At 46.8% G+C, this 17,313-nt stretch overlaps 1 protein-coding gene across 1 annotated transcript in view; it reads right to left on the bottom strand.

Annotated features, from left to right (window-relative positions):
• Positions 1 to 14,953, bottom strand: part of MTNR1B (melatonin receptor 1B) — a 47,261-nt gene extending 32,308 nt beyond the window's left edge. Inside the window, exon 1 of the mRNA XM_082219473.1 lies at positions 14,436 to 14,953. Within this exon, the coding sequence (XP_082075599.1) occupies positions 14,436 to 14,718 (283 nt within the window). The 5' untranslated portion in view covers positions 14,719 to 14,953. The remainder of the gene's footprint in view (positions 1 to 14,435) is intronic.
• Positions 14,954 to 17,313: the final 2,360 nt, after the last annotated feature.

The following is a 17,313-nucleotide window of genomic DNA, read 5'->3' as shown; positions in this document are numbered from 1 at the left end:
GAACTGCCAACCTTCTGATCGGCAAGCCCTAGGCTCTGTGGTTTAACCCACAGCGCCACCCGCGTCCCATCACGACTCTAAGGAGTCTCAAAACAGCTAACAATCTCCTTTCTCTCCCCCCCCCCCACAACAAGCACTCTGTGAGGTGAGTGGGGCTGAGAGACTTCAGAGAAATGTGACTAGCCCAAGGTCACCCAGCAGCTGCATGTGGAGGAGCAGGGAATCAAACCCGGTTCACCAGATTATGAGTCCACCGCTCTTAACCACAACACCACACTGGCTCTGTGTGGCAGGCACACTGTAAATCAAATAAACACAATCCAGAATCTGGACTCCTTCCAAAAGCCAATGCCTTTCTTTCCCGCCAGAGCCTGATGCCGTTTCCAGGCAGGTTTTGTTGAGAAGTTACTCAGCTTCTGAAATTATCTCGAGTTGGATGCCTTTGCATGCTCTCTCTCTCTATTTTAAATTGCTCTTTCAACGCCAATGAAATCTACTTCTCTTTTACCTTCCAGCAACACTTATCCCTCCCCACGCATCCTCTCCAACTTTCTTTGCTGTTTTCGAAACTGTCATTCTCTGACTCATTTCTTCCACAATACAAATAGGCTCTAATTTTGCTCTTCAGAAATAATTTTAAAATGCCTTTCTTTGAGAACCACCTGCATTTTTTCCTCTGCACCTCCTTCTCTGCTTCCATTTCCAAAATGGATGAACTCCCTCTGCACGCAATCTGGAGGAATTCTAAGTGCATAGCTGAGCTATTAATTCTTAGGCTGATTCATGGGAGCGCTTGATGATTCACCGCCTGATGACTGGCAGCTGAGGCTAAGATCTACATACGCAGCAGAAAGAGTGTGTTTTATTGTATGTAGAATGAGTTGACAGGCTGGATTGTACCACTTCAGGGCACCCGAAAATAGAAAACCAACAAATTGGAGAGAAAGAGAAATAAAACGAGGATTGCAATCCCTGATGAGCTAGCTTTCTTCTTGCAGGGATCAGTTTTTGCTTTGGTATGGAAGAGTATTAGAAAGGAAATGCATACATGCATTTATTTGTGTTTTTTAAAATAAAATATTTATTAAGGGTTTTAAACAATATAACACCAAGCACATAAAACACCATCACCAAAATAAAAAAATACACACAGAACAAGAAAAATACAACATAGTTAAATTTCAAAAACCAAGTTTCCATAACCTTCTTTTCAGACTCCCTCACATCTCCCTTTCCTGCGTTCCCGTTTACAAAGTCATATTCAGCAATACTTCACCTTCTCTCAAATCTTGTTTTAATTTGTGCCTTTCAAATATTATGTCTCCAATTTTACCCTTTGTTATCAAGTATTTAAATATTTAAGCTTGACATAATATTAATCAAATTTCATCTTTGTTCTCATAGTTCAGTTATTTTCATACTTCTTTCCGCTAAGTTACTAATGCCAAGTTATCTTTATATCCTGCATCATTCTAGCATTCATACAATTTACAGTACTTTTGCAAGTAGTCCTTAAATTTCTTCCAGTCCTCTTCCACTGTCTCTTCTCCCAGGTCTTGGATTCTGCCAGTCATTTCTGCCAATTCCATGTAGTCTATCAGTTGCATCTGCCATTCTTCCAGAGTGGGCAAATCTTCTGTCTTCCAGTGTTTTGCAATAAGTATTCTTGCAGCTGTCGTCGCATACATAAAAAAATTTCTATCCTTCTTTGGCACTCTCTGGCCGACAATGCCCAAAAGGAAGGCCTCTGGTTTCTTACATACATGCATTTATTTGAAGTGCAGAACTGCAACCATGGCAGGGAGGCAGGGAGGGAAAAGCCAAGCCGCTCCCTGAATTTCAGTTTTCACCTAAATAACTAGCTTTTAAAAAAATAAATAAATTGTGGTTTACAGGGGAAAGCATGCAAAGAGTATTCTACTACACCAAACCCCAAGAGAGCAAACCTAGACACAAGAAGCTGTCGTGAAGCAAGCCAGTGTAAGCCGGTGCAAAGTTACACGAGATCCAAACTCTGTTCAACGGAAAGACTGCTGCTCTGCCTAAGCCTGGCAGAGGGACAGCAAGCCTTTAAAACAGTGTTCAGTGCTGGGTTGCTAGATCACATAACTAAGCTGATCCAGTCTAAGTCCCAGGGGTGACAACTTGAATAAAATATTGGGGGAGACCCAAGTAAGCACTGCATAATCAATCACATGAGGCACCATTTGAACGGCAAAGACCATCAACTTGGTGTGGCTGTGGCCCCTGCAAATATTTTATTGGGGTGCCAAAGACCCCTCGGCCCCTAGGATTTGGCTCCAATGGGTGCTGCCATGACCCTGAACACCCCCTTTGGGGGGGACTTAAACTATCCTCAGCTCAGCTGGGATGAGCTGCGCCGCCAGAGCACAATTTCTGTTCTCATCCTGAAGCAAAGTTCTTAACCCGAGGTACTACAGTGGTACCTCGGGGTACATACACTTCATGTTACAGACGCTTCAGGTTACAGACTCCGCTAACCCAGAAATAGTACCTCGGGTTAAGAACTTTGCTTCAGGATGAGAACAGAAATCGTACGGCAGTGGCACAGTGGCAGCGGGAGGCCCCATTAGCTAAAGTGGTACCTCAGGTAAAGAACAGTTTTAGGTTTAAGAACAGACCTCTGGAACGAATTAAGTTCTTAACCCGAGGTACTATTTCTGGGTTAGCGGAGTTTGTGACCTGAAGCGTCTGTAACCCGAGGTACCACTGTATCTTTAACTGAACAAGAGTTGGAAACTTAATGCTGGCTGAGCTGGGGATCATTTGGCTGATCCAGAGATCTGCTGCACCCTAAACTACTCATCCTTGCAGATCTTGCCAAAGGAATGCCCTCTGTGAAGTAACAACAGTTGATTAATTTTAAGCATATTAAGTCCTTTGTGTTTATGTTCTGGCTGCTCCGCATACCTCTTTAAGTCAATGATATGATATGATGTTATTGTATGATATGATATGACATTATAGCTATGGGCCTGCTAATATGGTGCCTTTCACACCTCAGGACCAGGGTTCGAAATTAGCAGGGCACCAGGCGCATTTGACACCTAAAGATTCTCCATTTGCAATCGCCTCAAAAAGTCTGGCTGCCATTTTCTGTGCCTGGCTGACGCTCAAGGATTACTGAAATGTCTGTGCTTTGATAGACAATATGTTAGGGAGTTTAACAATAAAGTGTAAGAGTGTTTTGAAAACTGCAGTACCAATATTTTTTATTGTAAACACAAAATTTAACACTTATCAACAATTTATGTTAAAAATGTGGTACAGTGGTACCTTTGGTTGCAAATGGAATCTGTTCCGGAGGCCCGTTCGCAACATGAAAAGAGCACAACCTGAAGCGCCGTATCTGCACAGGTGTGAAGCGCGATTTAGTACTTGTGCGTATGCACGAGTGGCGAAACCCGGAAGTAACCCCTTCCGGTACTTCCGGGTCGCCGCGGGACATAACCTGAAAGAACGTAACATGAAGCAAACGTAATGTGAGGTATGACTGTGTTAACAATGTCTCACTTATGTGAATTGCGTATTAGTTCATGCTTATCAAAATAATAAATAAAAATTATTGCTGCCCAGTTTTGGCACCCACAACCCAGGAGTTAGCTTTTCTACCCCAATTTCTAACACTGCTCAGGACTCTACGGCCTCATCCTGCTATCATGTGTAAACCAGGTCCCTCTTCCACTTTCCTATTTTAGTCTCACTTCTGGTCTGAACGTCTGCAGCAAAGCTAGACTCAGTCACACCTCATCTCCGAGGTTTCCCCATACATAAGAAAATGACATGTTTGCATAAGGTAAAGGTAAAGGTACCCCTGACCATTAGATCTAGTCGCGGACAACTCTGGGGTTGCAGCGCTCATCTCGCTTTACTGGCCGAGGGAGCTGGTGTACAGCTTGCAGATCATGTGGCCAGCATGACTAAACCGCTTCTGGCGAACCAGAACAGCGCACGGAAATGCCCTTTACCTTTCCGCTGGAGCGGTACCTATTTATCTACTTGCACTTTGACGTGCTTTCAAACTGCTAGGTTGGCAGGAGCAGGGACTGAGCAATGGGAGCTCACCCCGTTGTGGGGATTCGAACCGCCTACCTTCTCATAGGCAAGCCCTAGGCTCTGTGGTTTAACCCACAGCGCTACCCGCGTAGCCTTGCCTAAAACAAAAAAAGGTTTCAATACAGAGATTTGGATAAAATTACTCTGATTTAAATAGAGATGGAATACATAGAGGTGAGCTGTGTGCTTGCTCAGTCTGCTGCCCAGGTGAGAAGTGCAGATGAGCAGCTTCAAAAGCCCCTGCAGATCTTCCTCCTTGGTGGTCATCTTTAAACAAGACTCAGACCAGACAGCTCTTCAGAAAAGGAAGACCTTCCAACACAGTAATGGCCCCTGACAGCCCCTCGAGTTGAGCCAGGGTTCCCAAACTGTTGGTCTGCAGACCACCAGTGGTCCATGAGCTTCATTTGGGTGGTCCACAGCAAGTCTGTGAAGAACGACAGGAGCAGCATATATAAAAAGTGAGTGCTTCAGCTGTTGCATCATTCTAAGAATGCCAGTGGTCAGTCCACAAGGTGAGGAGGATGGACTGGGAGTGACTGGGGTGGGGTAGAAAGGCCCTCGGAAGTTGTGGAGAGGATTAGCAGTCAGAAAGAGAGAGTGAGAATAAATGAAAATCAATAAAAGAAGCAATGCAAATAGAGTGGTACCTCGGGTTAAGTACTTAATTCTTTTCGGAGGTCCATTCTTAACCTGAAACTGTTCTTAACCTGAAGCACCACTTTAGCTAATGGGGCCTCCTGCTGCTGCCGCTGCACAATTTCTGTTCTCATCCTGAAGCAAAGTTCTCAACCCGAAGTATTATTTCTGGGTTAGTGGAGTCTGTAACCTGAAGCGTATGTAACTTAAAGCGTATGTAACCCGAGGTACCACTGTACCATTAAAAATCACGGAATACCTAGTACATTTCATTACAGTTGCGAAAACAGGCAGAAAAATAACCGAACAGTTCATCAAGACCTTCAGCAATTTTCATGGAGGGGGCAAGTTTGGAAACCTGAAATAGAGGATTGTCCTTTGTAAAGCTAGAGATCTCCCTGGGCCCCAGCCAATAGCGTAGCCATGTGTCCTGATTTGCAAAGACCAATCCTATATGAAGGGCTGTTATAGGGCATTACCCTGTTCAAATCTAACCAACCTTTTAAAGCAATTGCTTTCAGTCCCAAATGCATCTGATCTTAGAATCGCAGTATTGTACATTTGGAAGGGACCACAAGGGCCATCTAGTCCAATGGAGGAATCTTTTTGCTCAGTGTGGGGCTCGAAGATTAACCGTCTCATGCTCTGCCAACTGCAATCAGCTCTGTCCAGATAAAAACTAAAAGGAGCTGAGGGGGCCAGTAGGAGCATGTGAGGCAACCAGTAACACATGCTTTAAGCCAGGAGCAGGAAAACTCAGGTTCAGTACAGGGACATAACAACAACAACAACAACAACAACAACCTTAAACCTTAAAGGGTTTTTGCCTGGAAGAGGGGTTAATTGTTAAGCCACCTTGGGAACTGTGACTCTATGAAGGGAAAGGGGCTTCCTAACAATTCTCAGAATGCTTAACAAACAACAACAACAACAACAACAACAATTTATTATTTATACCCCGCCCATCTGGCTGGGTTTCCCCAGCCACTATGGGAGGCTTCCAACAGAATATTAAAATACAATAGTCTATTAAACATTAAAAGCTTCCCTAAACAGGGCTGCCTTCAGATACCTTCTAAAAGCCTGGTAGTTGTTTTTCTCTTTGACATCTGGTGGGAGGGTGTTCCACAGGGCAGGTGCCACTACCGAGAAGGCCCTCTGTCTGGTTCCCTGTAACCTCACTTCTCGCAATGAGGGAACCGCCAGAAGGCCCTCAGCACTGGACCTCAGTATCCAGGTAGAACGATGGGGGTGGAGATTCTCCTTCAGGTATACCGGACAGAGGCCGTTTAGGGCTTTAAAGGCCCTGCAATGCCTTTCCACTTGACTCTTGAAACTCTCCCCAGGTCATACCCTCACTGCTCTCCATGCCAAACGTTTTTGCCAGACGGAAATACATCCTTGAGCTCAGACAATTCCTCTTGCTTCCCCAGCTGTAAGAAGGGGAGGGGAGTGTGTGTGCAAACTAGCCTGCTGCGCAGGTGTGAAATTTACATAAATTGCCCCACCCACTTTTGCTCTTGGCCCCACCCACCCCTGGCATGTGGTCCTCAGAAGGTCACCCAGAATGGGATGGAAGGCTTATCCTTGCTATATATACACTTTGAAGTCCGGTAAAAGGGAATTACGTGAAAACGGCAAAAAGGACACCATCGTTATTTTATACAGCATGGGGAAATAGCTCACAAGCTACTCAAGTTCTGTTTCATGGCTTCCTCATCACCATCTCCTCCTGCTTCAAACACCCCTATGTTACTAGGCAATTGATGACTAAACAGTCACACGGTTGTTTCCAGACACAAAATTGCTTTTAGATTAAAGCAGTTTGTAACACTGGCACTTTCTCCACTCAGCTTGTATGGCATACGCTTTCCCTGCCCTCTTAACTGTCTCCAGTCCAGCATTTTCCAAAGGCCAGAAGAGGACAGGATCAAGCTGCAAACTTCCTTCAGGAAACATTGTACCACACAGAGGGAAATCCTGTGTAAAGGTAGGTAAAGGTGAAGGTAAAGGGACCCCTGACCATTAGGTGCAGTAGTGGCCGACTCTGGGGTTGCGGCGCTCATCTTGCTTTATTGGCTGAGGGAGCTGGCATACAGCTTCTGGGTCATGTGGCCAGCATGACTAAGCCGCTTCTGGAGAACCAGAGCAGTGCACGGAAATACAGTTTACCTTCCCGCCAGAGCGGTACCTATTTATCTACTTGCACTGTGAGGTGCTTTTGAACTGCTAGGTTGGCAGAAGCAGGGACCGAGCAATGGGAGCTCACCCCGTCGTGGAGATTCGAACCGCCGACCTTCTGATCGGCAAGTCCTAGGCTCTGTGGTTTAACCCACAGCGCCACCCACATCCCTTTTAAAGGTAGGTAAAGAAAGGTAAATGATCCCTGGATGGTTGAGTCCAGTCAAAGGTGACTATGGGGTTGTAGTGCTCATCTTGCTTTCAGGCCGAGGGAGCTGGCATTTGTCCACAGACAGCTTTCCGGGTCATGTGGCCAGCATGACTAAACCGCTTCTGGTGCAACGGAACACCGTGACAGAAACCGGAGCGCACGGAAACATCGTTTACCTTCCTGCCACAGCAGTACCTATTTATCTACTTGCACTGGTGTGCTTTTGAACTGCTAGCTTGGCAGCAGCTGGGACAGAGCAATGGGAGCTAACTCCATTGCGGGGATTCGAACTGCCGACCTTCCAATCGGCAAGCCCAAAAGGCTCAGTGGTTTAGACCACAGCGCCACCCGCGTCCCTATCTGTATTTGCTGTACATATAATAAGGTAAAGGGACCCCTGACCATTAGGTCCAGTCGTGGCCGACTCTGGGGTTGCGGCACTCATCTGGCTTTACTGGTCAAGGGAGCCGGCGTACAGCTTCTGGGTCATGTGGCCAGCATGACTAAGCCACTTTTGGCGAACCAGAGCAGTGCACGGAAATGCCATTTACCTTCCCGCCGGAGTGGTACTTATTTATCTACTTGCACTTTGACGTGCTTCCCCGTCACGGGGAATCGAACCGCTGACCTTCTGATTGGCAAGTCCTAGTTTAACCCACAGCGCCTCCCACGTCCCGACAGCGCCACCTGCGTCCCGTTGCGCCACCCGCGTCCCCCACCAAAGAGCAAAGAGTTTTCCAAGATCCTCTGACGTAGTTGAAATGTTTATATTATGCTGCAATTTCATTTGAAATGTTCATTGATCATTTTTATGAATCGCTGCTCTTGCTTGCTTACTGCTGCCTGTATACTGTTTATTTTTGTGGGAAGATGGCAAACAAAGCCTAACCTCAATTAAAATATTTAGTAATTCATCAGCACGAATTCTATCACATGAAGAATGTGGTTTGTTTCCCAGTAATCCAAATGTTATCCAGTTTTGAACAGTCTCATGCTTGCCTCTTTTCCTGCACATAAATATAATTGAATGCATTGTGCACTGGCCGCAGCTTAGTAGCAGAACATGTGCTCTGCATGCAGAAGGTCCCATATTCAATCCTGGAATCTCCAGGTAGGACCAGGAGAGAATTCTGTATGTTCGTGTAGCTGATATTGAGCAAGTTGGCTACTGGCCAAACCTTTGCTGTGGTAAAAGGCAGGTTCTTGTGCTGTTTCTGTGAATCCAATCTCTTAATTACAGCCAATGACCTGTATTATATGTAGTTCCTGCAATTCATTGGTTCTGATATTAGTGCATATATATATATATAGAGAGAGAGAGCTTACTTTCTCATTTAGAGAGCTCTAGCAGTGTTGGCAGTTTCCAATACCAGTATCTGTGCTGCAGCTAACGGGAACAAGCTGCTACTTGTTTCAAAGTGTGGCTGATAGACAGATCTGTCTGTGTGATGTGGTGAAAGGCAGTCTACTTTGTGCTAAATGGGAATTTGGTATATACCCCGTTATGCAGGAAGCATATTACCCGGCACACTACTAAAATGAGGCTGCATTTTAAGGTGCATCTTAAGCTGTATTTTAATAAACTGTTTTTTATTTTCTCTTTTTTTTCTATTACATTTTATTGTAATTTATATTTGGTGTTAGCCGCCCTGAGCCCAGCCCTGGCTGGGAAGGGCAGGGTATGAATAAAATTATTATTATTATTATTAGTAGTAGCAGCAGTGGTAGTATTCTGCTTTTCCTCCAAAGGAGTTCAATGCACCGAGTCACCCCATCATTATCCTCCCAATAAATGTGGCTCTAGTGAGAGATAGCAAGTGATTGTTGAGAGATAAGGAGTGGCCAAAGGTCACCTAGAAAGCTGCATGGCTGATTGTGATTCGAACCCAAGCCTGCCCATTCCAAGGCCAATACTCCATTCAACACACCACCCTGACATTCTATGAAGCGAGATTATCCACACCCAAGCTCCCCAAAAGATTAGGCTACAGAGCAAGGATAGTAGCATTATTGTTGCAGTGTGGAGTGTCCATAGTCAGTCAGCTTTGTCATCCTCCAAAATGCTCCATTCCCTCTTGGTTTTCCTCCCCTCTGCCAACAGTTATAGAAATCATAGAATTGTAGAGTTGGAAGGAACCCTGAGGCTCATCTGGTCCAACCACCTTGGCAAGGCAAGACTATGCAGCTGTCTCATACGGGGATCGAACCTGCAACCTTTGCATTATCAGCACCATGCTCTAACGAGCTGAGACTGAATGCCTGCAATCCCCAACAGGCTGATTTGGGGATTCCCTCTGCCCTTAGGCATTTGTTACTTAAAGTTTTTGTGCTACAAACCTTGGGCAAGTCTGCTGATAACTTTCTCTTTCTCCCTCCCTCCCTCCCTCCCTCCCACTCCTGTGGTTGGTGCTCTTTGGGCAACATAAACTATGGTCTGCATGACTGAACATCAGAAATGGAAGCAACGATAATCATACTTTGCCAGCTTTCAGATGTATTAGTCTGTTGCAGGGGGGGGAAGGGGGGTAATGAAATGCAATGTGGCATCTTAAAGACTAGCAGATTTGTGCAAAAGGAGATTTGCGACACAGAAGTCTTTGTGGTTGTCACCTTAACCTTACAGGGTTGTTGCCTGGAAGAGGGGTTGATTGTTAAGCCACCTTAGGAACTGTAATTCTATGAAGGGAAAGGGGCTTCCTCTCAGAACGCTTAACTAATAATAATAGCAATAATAATAATAATAATAATAATAATAATAATAATAATTTATTTATACCCCACCCACTCTGGGCGGCTTCCAACAAAGTATTAAAATACAGTGGTCTGTTAAACATTAAAAGCTTCCCTAAACAGGGCTGCCTTCAGATGTCTTCTAAAAGTCTGGTAGTTGTTCTCTTTGACATTTGGTGGGAGGGCGTTCCACAGGGCAGGTGCCACTACCGAGAAGGCCCTCTGCCTGGTTCCCTGTAACTTGGCTTCTCACAGTGAGGGAATCGCCAGAAGGCCCTTGGCGCCGGACCTCAGTGTCTGGGAAGAACGATGGGGGTGGAAACTCTCCTTCAGGTATACTGGACCACAGCTACTGGGATTGTTTGGGGGAAGCCATGACTGTTGAAGTGGTATCCTAGTGCTTTAAATGTGTAGTGCGGATGTGGCCCAAATGTTGCATCAAGGAGTGCTTCAGCTCAGCATTCTAGGAATGGCTTGCCGATTGGAAGATCGGTGGTTCGAATCCCTGCAATGGGGTGAGCGCCTGTTGTTCGGTCCCAGCTCCTGCCCACCTAGCAGTGTATGCATGTGTACTAGGTGATGGATAACGTAAACTAAGCCCCTTGTTCCAAATGATCATTCCAATTGCCACCTTGTTCTCACAGTCACTGATAAAAGTTTGATGGCCACCAGTAACACCCAAAGGTGTTTTTTTAAAAAAATTATTTCCTAGCAAGTATCCAACAATTAATTGGCTGACCTTTCAGGTAAGGAAGCAAAGAGCTAATCATTTCATAGAATAAGGGAATAATAGATTTGTAGATTTGGAAGATAAATGGGGGGGGGGAGTCATCTAGTCCAACTCCCTGCAATGCAATGCAGCAATCTCAGCTAAAGCATCCATGACAGATGGACATCCAACCTCTGCTTTAAAAGCCCCAATGAAGGAGAGCCCACAACCTCTTGAGGGAGTCCATTGCACTGTCGAACAGCTCTCCCTGTTAGTAGGTTCTTCCTAATGCTTAGTCAGAATCTCCTTTCTTGTAACTAGGAGCCATTGGCTCAGGTCTCTGGAGCAGAAGAAACTTTCTCCATCCTCCATGTGGCAGCCCTTTAGATATCTGAATATGTCTATCATATCTCCTCTCAGTTTCCTCTTTTCAGGCTGAACATACCCAGCTCCTTCAACCATTCCTCATAAGGCATGGTTTCAAGACTCTTGATCATTTTGGTTGCCCTCTTCTGCAGACGTTCCAGTTTGTCAATAGCCTTCTTCAACAGTGGCACCCAGAACTGGACACAGGGCTCCAGGTGGGATCTGACCAAGGCAGAATAGAGTGGGACTATTACTTCCCTTGACTGAGATACAGTGGAATGGTCTCCCTCAGGAGGTGGTGGACTCTCCTTCCTAGGAGGTTTTTAAGCTGAGGTTGGATGGCCATCTGTCATGGATGCTTTAGCTGAGATTCCTGCATAGAAGGGGGTTAGATTAGATGATCCTTGGGGTCTCTTCCAACTCTACAATTCTAGGAGAGCACTGTTAATTTTGCCAGTAGCTACCACTGCCTTTTGTGGGAATGAATTCTGTAGTTTAACTATGCACTTAGTGATGTATGGAAGTGAGAGCTGGACCATAAAGAAGGCTGATCGCCAAAGAATTGATGCTTTTGAATTATGGTGCTGGAGGAGACTCTTGAAAGTCCCATGGACTGCAAGAAGATCAAACCATTCTGGAAGGAAATCAGCCCTGAGTGCTGATGTTGGGAAAGATGGAGGGCACAAGGAGAAGGGGACGACAGAGGATGAGATGGTTGGACAGTGTTCTCCAAGCTACCAGCATGAGTTTGACCAAACTGCGGGAGGCAGTGGAAGACAGGAGTGCCTGGCGTGCTCTGGTCCATGGGGTCACGAAGAGTTGGACACGACTAAACAACAACAAAAACTTGTCCCTGGCCCTGGCATCTTCTTCCAATGTCAAGAAGCAACCCCATAATATATTATGAAAGAGAAGATGAGAGTGTCCCAGAGCATATGCTGAGTGCCTGTTGCCCACCCAATGTTTTTATCCCATCCTTCTTCCACTGAGTTCAGAAAGTGCACACCATCTGCTTGCTCCCCTCATTTTTGTGACACTTTGAGGGAGGTTTGGCTGAGGGATGTGCTCTGACCCACTGTTACTTTATAAACTCCCTAAGAGAATGTAGATTTGAACCCAGATTCACCCAGACTAAGTCCAACACTCCACCCACTAGCCCACACTGCTGTCAGCTCTCTCTTACTACCCATCAACAGAGCAAGCACCCCCCCCCGACCCCACAGACAAGAGAGAGTCTTTGGACCCCTTACAGCCTAGCAGATACATCGCGGCAAGAGGAATGCCCCAACAATATGTTAAATCTGTTGGTCGTGTGGCATCCCAGATATTCCTTCTGTGTTTGCTGTAATAGACTAAGCACAGAAGCTTAGGATCGTGGAGCTGGAAGGGACCATAGAGGCCATTTAGGCGAACCCCTTGTTCAATGCAGAATCTGCAATGGAGGATCCACTGACAGATGGCTGGCCAGCCTCTGCTTAAATAACTCCAGAAAAAGAGAGCTTACCACCTCCGGAGGAAGACTGTTCCATAGCCAAATGGCCCTTATCATTAGGAAGCTTCTCCTAATGTTTAATTCAAATCTGCTTCCTTACATTGTTTCTAGTCCAGCCCTCCGGAGCAACAAAAGAACAATCCGGCTCCGTCATCTTCCGAGTGACAGCTCTGTGGATATTTGAAGAGAGCTCCTCTCTGAGATTTATTGACACCAACAAAGTAAAAGTGAAGCCATTTCGTCTCCTTTAAGGATGAAATGGAGACTCCCACCACCTATCTAACCTACTTTTACAAAGCTCTCCTAAAACGGGGGGGGGGGGTCATCCCCATCTTCAGCTCCTTCACGCTTCCCATTCAATATGGGTGAGGTCACAAGTGCTGGAGCTGTCCAGTCCGTCTACCACGGAGTGCTGAAAAGCTCACAGATTCCCATTCATTCCGACAGCCTGCAGTTAAGAAGAACTCCCCACAGGGGGAGAGTTTTGCAAACACTGCTGGAAATGAATTGCTGTCAGTTTCCCACGGGATCTAAGCGCTAAACTACGGAGAGCTCCCCTGCTTTAATCCCACCATTCATAAAATGGCCAAGGCTATTGAAAAATGCAAGACAAAATTGGCAACCACTGGGCACAATCCGGCCCAGCCTAAGCATGTTTAAGATCCACTGCGTTTAATGGGAGAGTTCAACCGTGTTTAACTCTATCCTCCTGAAGCCAACAGGATTTCAAAGCAGCTTAACTCTGTTTGCTGTTGCAGATGGTAAGTGAGCACGGTGTGAACTTGACAACCAGATATATAAGCTTGGCTGCTATGTGCCATTGAGAGCAATGGGGCTTACTTCCTGGTAAACAGTTTTAGGGTTACTTCAGGAGACTGCAACAAGGATGGAATGATAACTCACACAAAAGGAAATAAAACTGTTTATAGCCAGTAGAACTTATTTCTAAGTAGATCGGGTAAGAATTGTGTGATAGCAACCCACTCCTCCGGTCTCTTTCGCCCCCACCCCCTCGGTGTGTGAACTCGATAAGATTTGTATCTAGAGCATGTATTGATCTTCAGGCAGGTATATTGGAAGGGACTGCAACTGTCTCTTTATACACAAGGCTGAATATGTCCAACACAGCTTGACTATGTGCTAACTGGGACCAGGGTAGAGAGGTTAGTATCATAGCAATGCTGGACGCAGCATAGCATGCAGTTGTGGCACAATAGTTCAGTCAAGTTCATTGCAAAGTTGTAGAATCACACTGTGCACCCTGTAGCTTTTAGGGCTGACAAAGTACAACACGGAACGAAGCTGGACTGTTTGCAAGTTAAGCTCGAATGACAGAGGACGGATCTATCAATAGTTATTCGCTATGGTACTTAAATGGAGACTCTGTGTTCAATGAGAGTATACCAGACATTGCCAGGGAGCAAGAACAGGGGGGGGGGGGTCTAAAAGCCTTTAAGCTTTGCTAGTGAGCTTCCTATAGGCATCTAGTTGGCCACTCTTGGAAAAATGATTCTGGACTAACTAGACCTTTCGGTCTGATCCAGCCGGGCTTATCTTATGAACCAGATAGAGGCTTGTGGGACTTGGAGGGAGGTTTGAATCTTGGGACTTCAGAAAGTGAAAACGGGGAGCACGGTGGAATCTGGTATTCCTTTAGAAGTATAGGACGGTCTTAGGATGAGATCCGAGGTGGAGATTCAGGTTCTATTTGGGAGGTTAGCAGTGTGCAGTGTATCTTAAATAAACAAGCGAGCAAACTTTTGGCAGGCTCCGGTGGTTCTGCATACTTTCTCCCTCTGTGTTCCAGAAGAGAAGTAAGAAGGGATCGATCCCTGGAGGCAAATCGCCACCCGCACAACTGCTCTCTCAGCCTGTCAAAAGCAGCCAGAACTTCGCACCCCCAAAATAAGGCTGCACAACACCACGCGCAATCCCTCTCCCCGTCCCATCACTGCTGGGACGCGCGCAAAGGGCTCAAGCCCTGCCCCGCACGCGCTCACTTTACGCACCCGCGCGCGTCCCCCTGTTACCTGAATTCCTGAGCTTGCGGTTCTTGAACACCGAGATAATGACCAGCAGGCTGCCCGCGATATCCACCACGGTGGTGAAGATCAGCACGCTGGACAGCGCCGCGACTACCCAGCCCGGCCGGGGATCTGCTGCCCCAGCCGCCGCCCCCGCGGCTGCTGCTTCTCCTCCGGCTGCCTCCGCTTCTGCATCGGCCGCCGCCTCGGCCTCCCCTCGCTGGGAGAAGCCGAAGCCCCCTCGGCCGCCCAGCCCGCAGCAGTTCCTTAAGGAGCCATTCTCCAGCATCGCGGACCCCTGCGCCCCCAGCCCGGCCCTCGCTGCGCTCCCTCTGCTCGCATCGGAAAGAGGCGCCTCCGGGACTTCCCCTCCTCTCCTTGCCCCGTCCCAGGTGCGCTGCCTCCGGTGACTGCCCGGCTCCCGCCAGCGCCAAGGGTTTTAATAGACGGCTTCCCACTCGCCAGGCTCCGCCCCTCGCCCTTGGTTCTTTTGTTTAAAAAAAGGAAAGGAGGCGGGGCTCCAGCCCAATCCCCGCCCCCTCTCGTTCGACTCCTGTAAGGGAAAAGGGGACCGAGGGGAGTGGGAGGAGGGGTCAAGGCGCCAGGCCCCGCCTACTCGCTTCCTGGACCCGCCCCCGTAGGCGGGGCCTGCCAGGCTGCGAGGAAACTTTTTCTTCGCTGCCTTTCAGTTCGCCGGCAGCTTCTGAAGAGGTAAGGCACGCGGGTGGGAAGGTGTCCCTTACTCTTTGCACGCCGACACGGAGTGACACACGCCGATTACTCACCGGATTAGCTGTGTGGAAACGCGGACGGAGGAGGAGGAGGAGGAGAACAGCACGCGTTTTGGTGCGCGGAAGGGAAGATGTGTCCAGGAGGACTGGGAGGGAAGCAACGGCGGGACTGAAAATCGTAATTGTTCTCATTGTTGGCAGATGCGCGCTATTTTGGAAAACGCTGCAAAGAAATAGGTGACGGCTGCACGTGTTTCAAGCGCACGCCGCTCCCCAAGAATCCCGGCAGCTGCATTTTACAGAGCTATGTTTCCCAGCACCCTTAGCAAACTATAGTTCCCAGAATTCTTGGGGCGTGTGGGTGCTTCAAATGCATGCTGTGTATGCAGCCACAGGTGCAGGTTAGAAACAGATCGTTTGCGAACAGTTTGAATAGTCAAAAGTTTAACAAAAGTTAGACAAGCAGGGGGGTTCCAAAGTGTGTGTTTGTGATGTACATTGGATGGATCAATAAAAGAATCTTCTGTGTCTCGTATTACAATATTCCCAAACATAGCTGCATAAAATGAGCCCAGATGGATCAGGTGAAAGTTCCATGTTGTGCAGCATCCTGTACTCTTGCAGTGCCCGGTCAGATGCTTCTGTGAGGTCCACAACACAGGCATTAATGCAGCACACACATGTTCCCTGTATTCACATTTGGAATTCAAAAAGTCCTGCCTCAAAACTACTGGAGAACACTGGCGGAGATGGCTGGCAGAATCTGCGATCAGCGGAAGGAGACGACGGAAGAAGATTGGAAGAAATTTAAAATTTACTTGAAGGACTATTATAAACTTGATGAAGGTTAAAATGTCAAGGCTTTCAGAATGAAAGGGTTACAGCGAGATAATATTAGATTGAAGGAAATACTAGTAAGACATATCCTTGACAGAACTGTTAGAAGTTGCTGAAAAACTTTGGGCATTGGGATGCAGAAAGGGGAGGTATGGGGGAGTCTGAGAAACGAAGTTCATGAAAATTTGTCTATGAAACTATACATGTTTGTATGTCTTTTTATATGTTAGTATTGTCTTAAAAAATTCTGTAAAACTAATAAAAATATATTTAAAAAACTACTGGAGAACAGCTGTCGGCAGACATGCTATGGATGCTCAAGTTGAGATTCCTGCATTGCAGGGAGTTAAACTAGATGACCCTTGATGTCCCTTCCAACACTTCCAGTTCTGTGATTCTCTGTTTCCATTGTCAAACAGCTCCTTCAGAAATTTCATAGTCCCCTCTGAACTGGCGGCTGTTACTCTGAGTGAGAGCCTTTGCATTGCACACCAACATACTTGAGCTTTCTAAGGCTCTAATCTTATGCACGCTTACGTTGGGGAAAGGTTCCACTGAATGCCGTGGGATTTGCTCCTGAATGGGCAGGTATGGGATTGTGCTGTAAAGCTGAAATCTCAAACATGCTTACTAGGGCAGCTGTGGAGAACCTGTATGCGCCTCCAGATATCGCTGCTCGCCAACTCCCATCAGCCAGAGCCAGCACACCCAATAGCCATTAACGGACTGGGGTTGTAGCCCCCAAAAGTATCTGGAGGAGACCAGATTGGTGAAGCATGGCATACACGGTGAAGCATGGCATCCAGGGCCAGATGAACTGCATCCAAGAGTATTAAAAGAACTGGCAGATGTGATCTCAGAACCACTGGCAGTCATCTTTGAGAATTCCTGGAGAACAGGCGAAGTCCCGGCAGACTGGAGGAGGGCAAATGTTGTCCCTATTTTCAAAAAGGGGAAAAGAGAGGACCCAAATAATTACCACCCAGTCAGTCTGACATCAATACCAGGGAAGATTCTGGAGCAGATCATTAAGCAAACAGTCTGTGAGCACCTAGAAAGGAATGCTGTGATCACCAATAGTCAGCATGGATTTCTGAAAAATAAATCATGTCAGACTAACCTGATCTCGTTTTTTGACAGAATTACAAGCCTGGTAGATGAAGGGAACGCAGTGGATGTAGCCTACCTTGATTTCAGCAAGGCATTTGACAAGGTGCCCCATGATATTCTTGTAAAGAAGCTGGTAAAATGTGGTCTTGACTATGCTACCACTCAGTGGATTTGTAACTGGCTGACTGACCGAACCCAAAGGGTGC

Source organism: Podarcis vaucheri, assembly GCF_965113315.1.
Source record: "Podarcis vaucheri genome assembly, chromosome: 4".
Taxonomy (NCBI): domain Eukaryota; kingdom Metazoa; phylum Chordata; class Lepidosauria; order Squamata; family Lacertidae; genus Podarcis; species Podarcis vaucheri.
The sequence above is the reverse complement of the archived record's forward strand: the minus strand, read 5'-3'. Positions and strand labels throughout refer to the sequence as shown.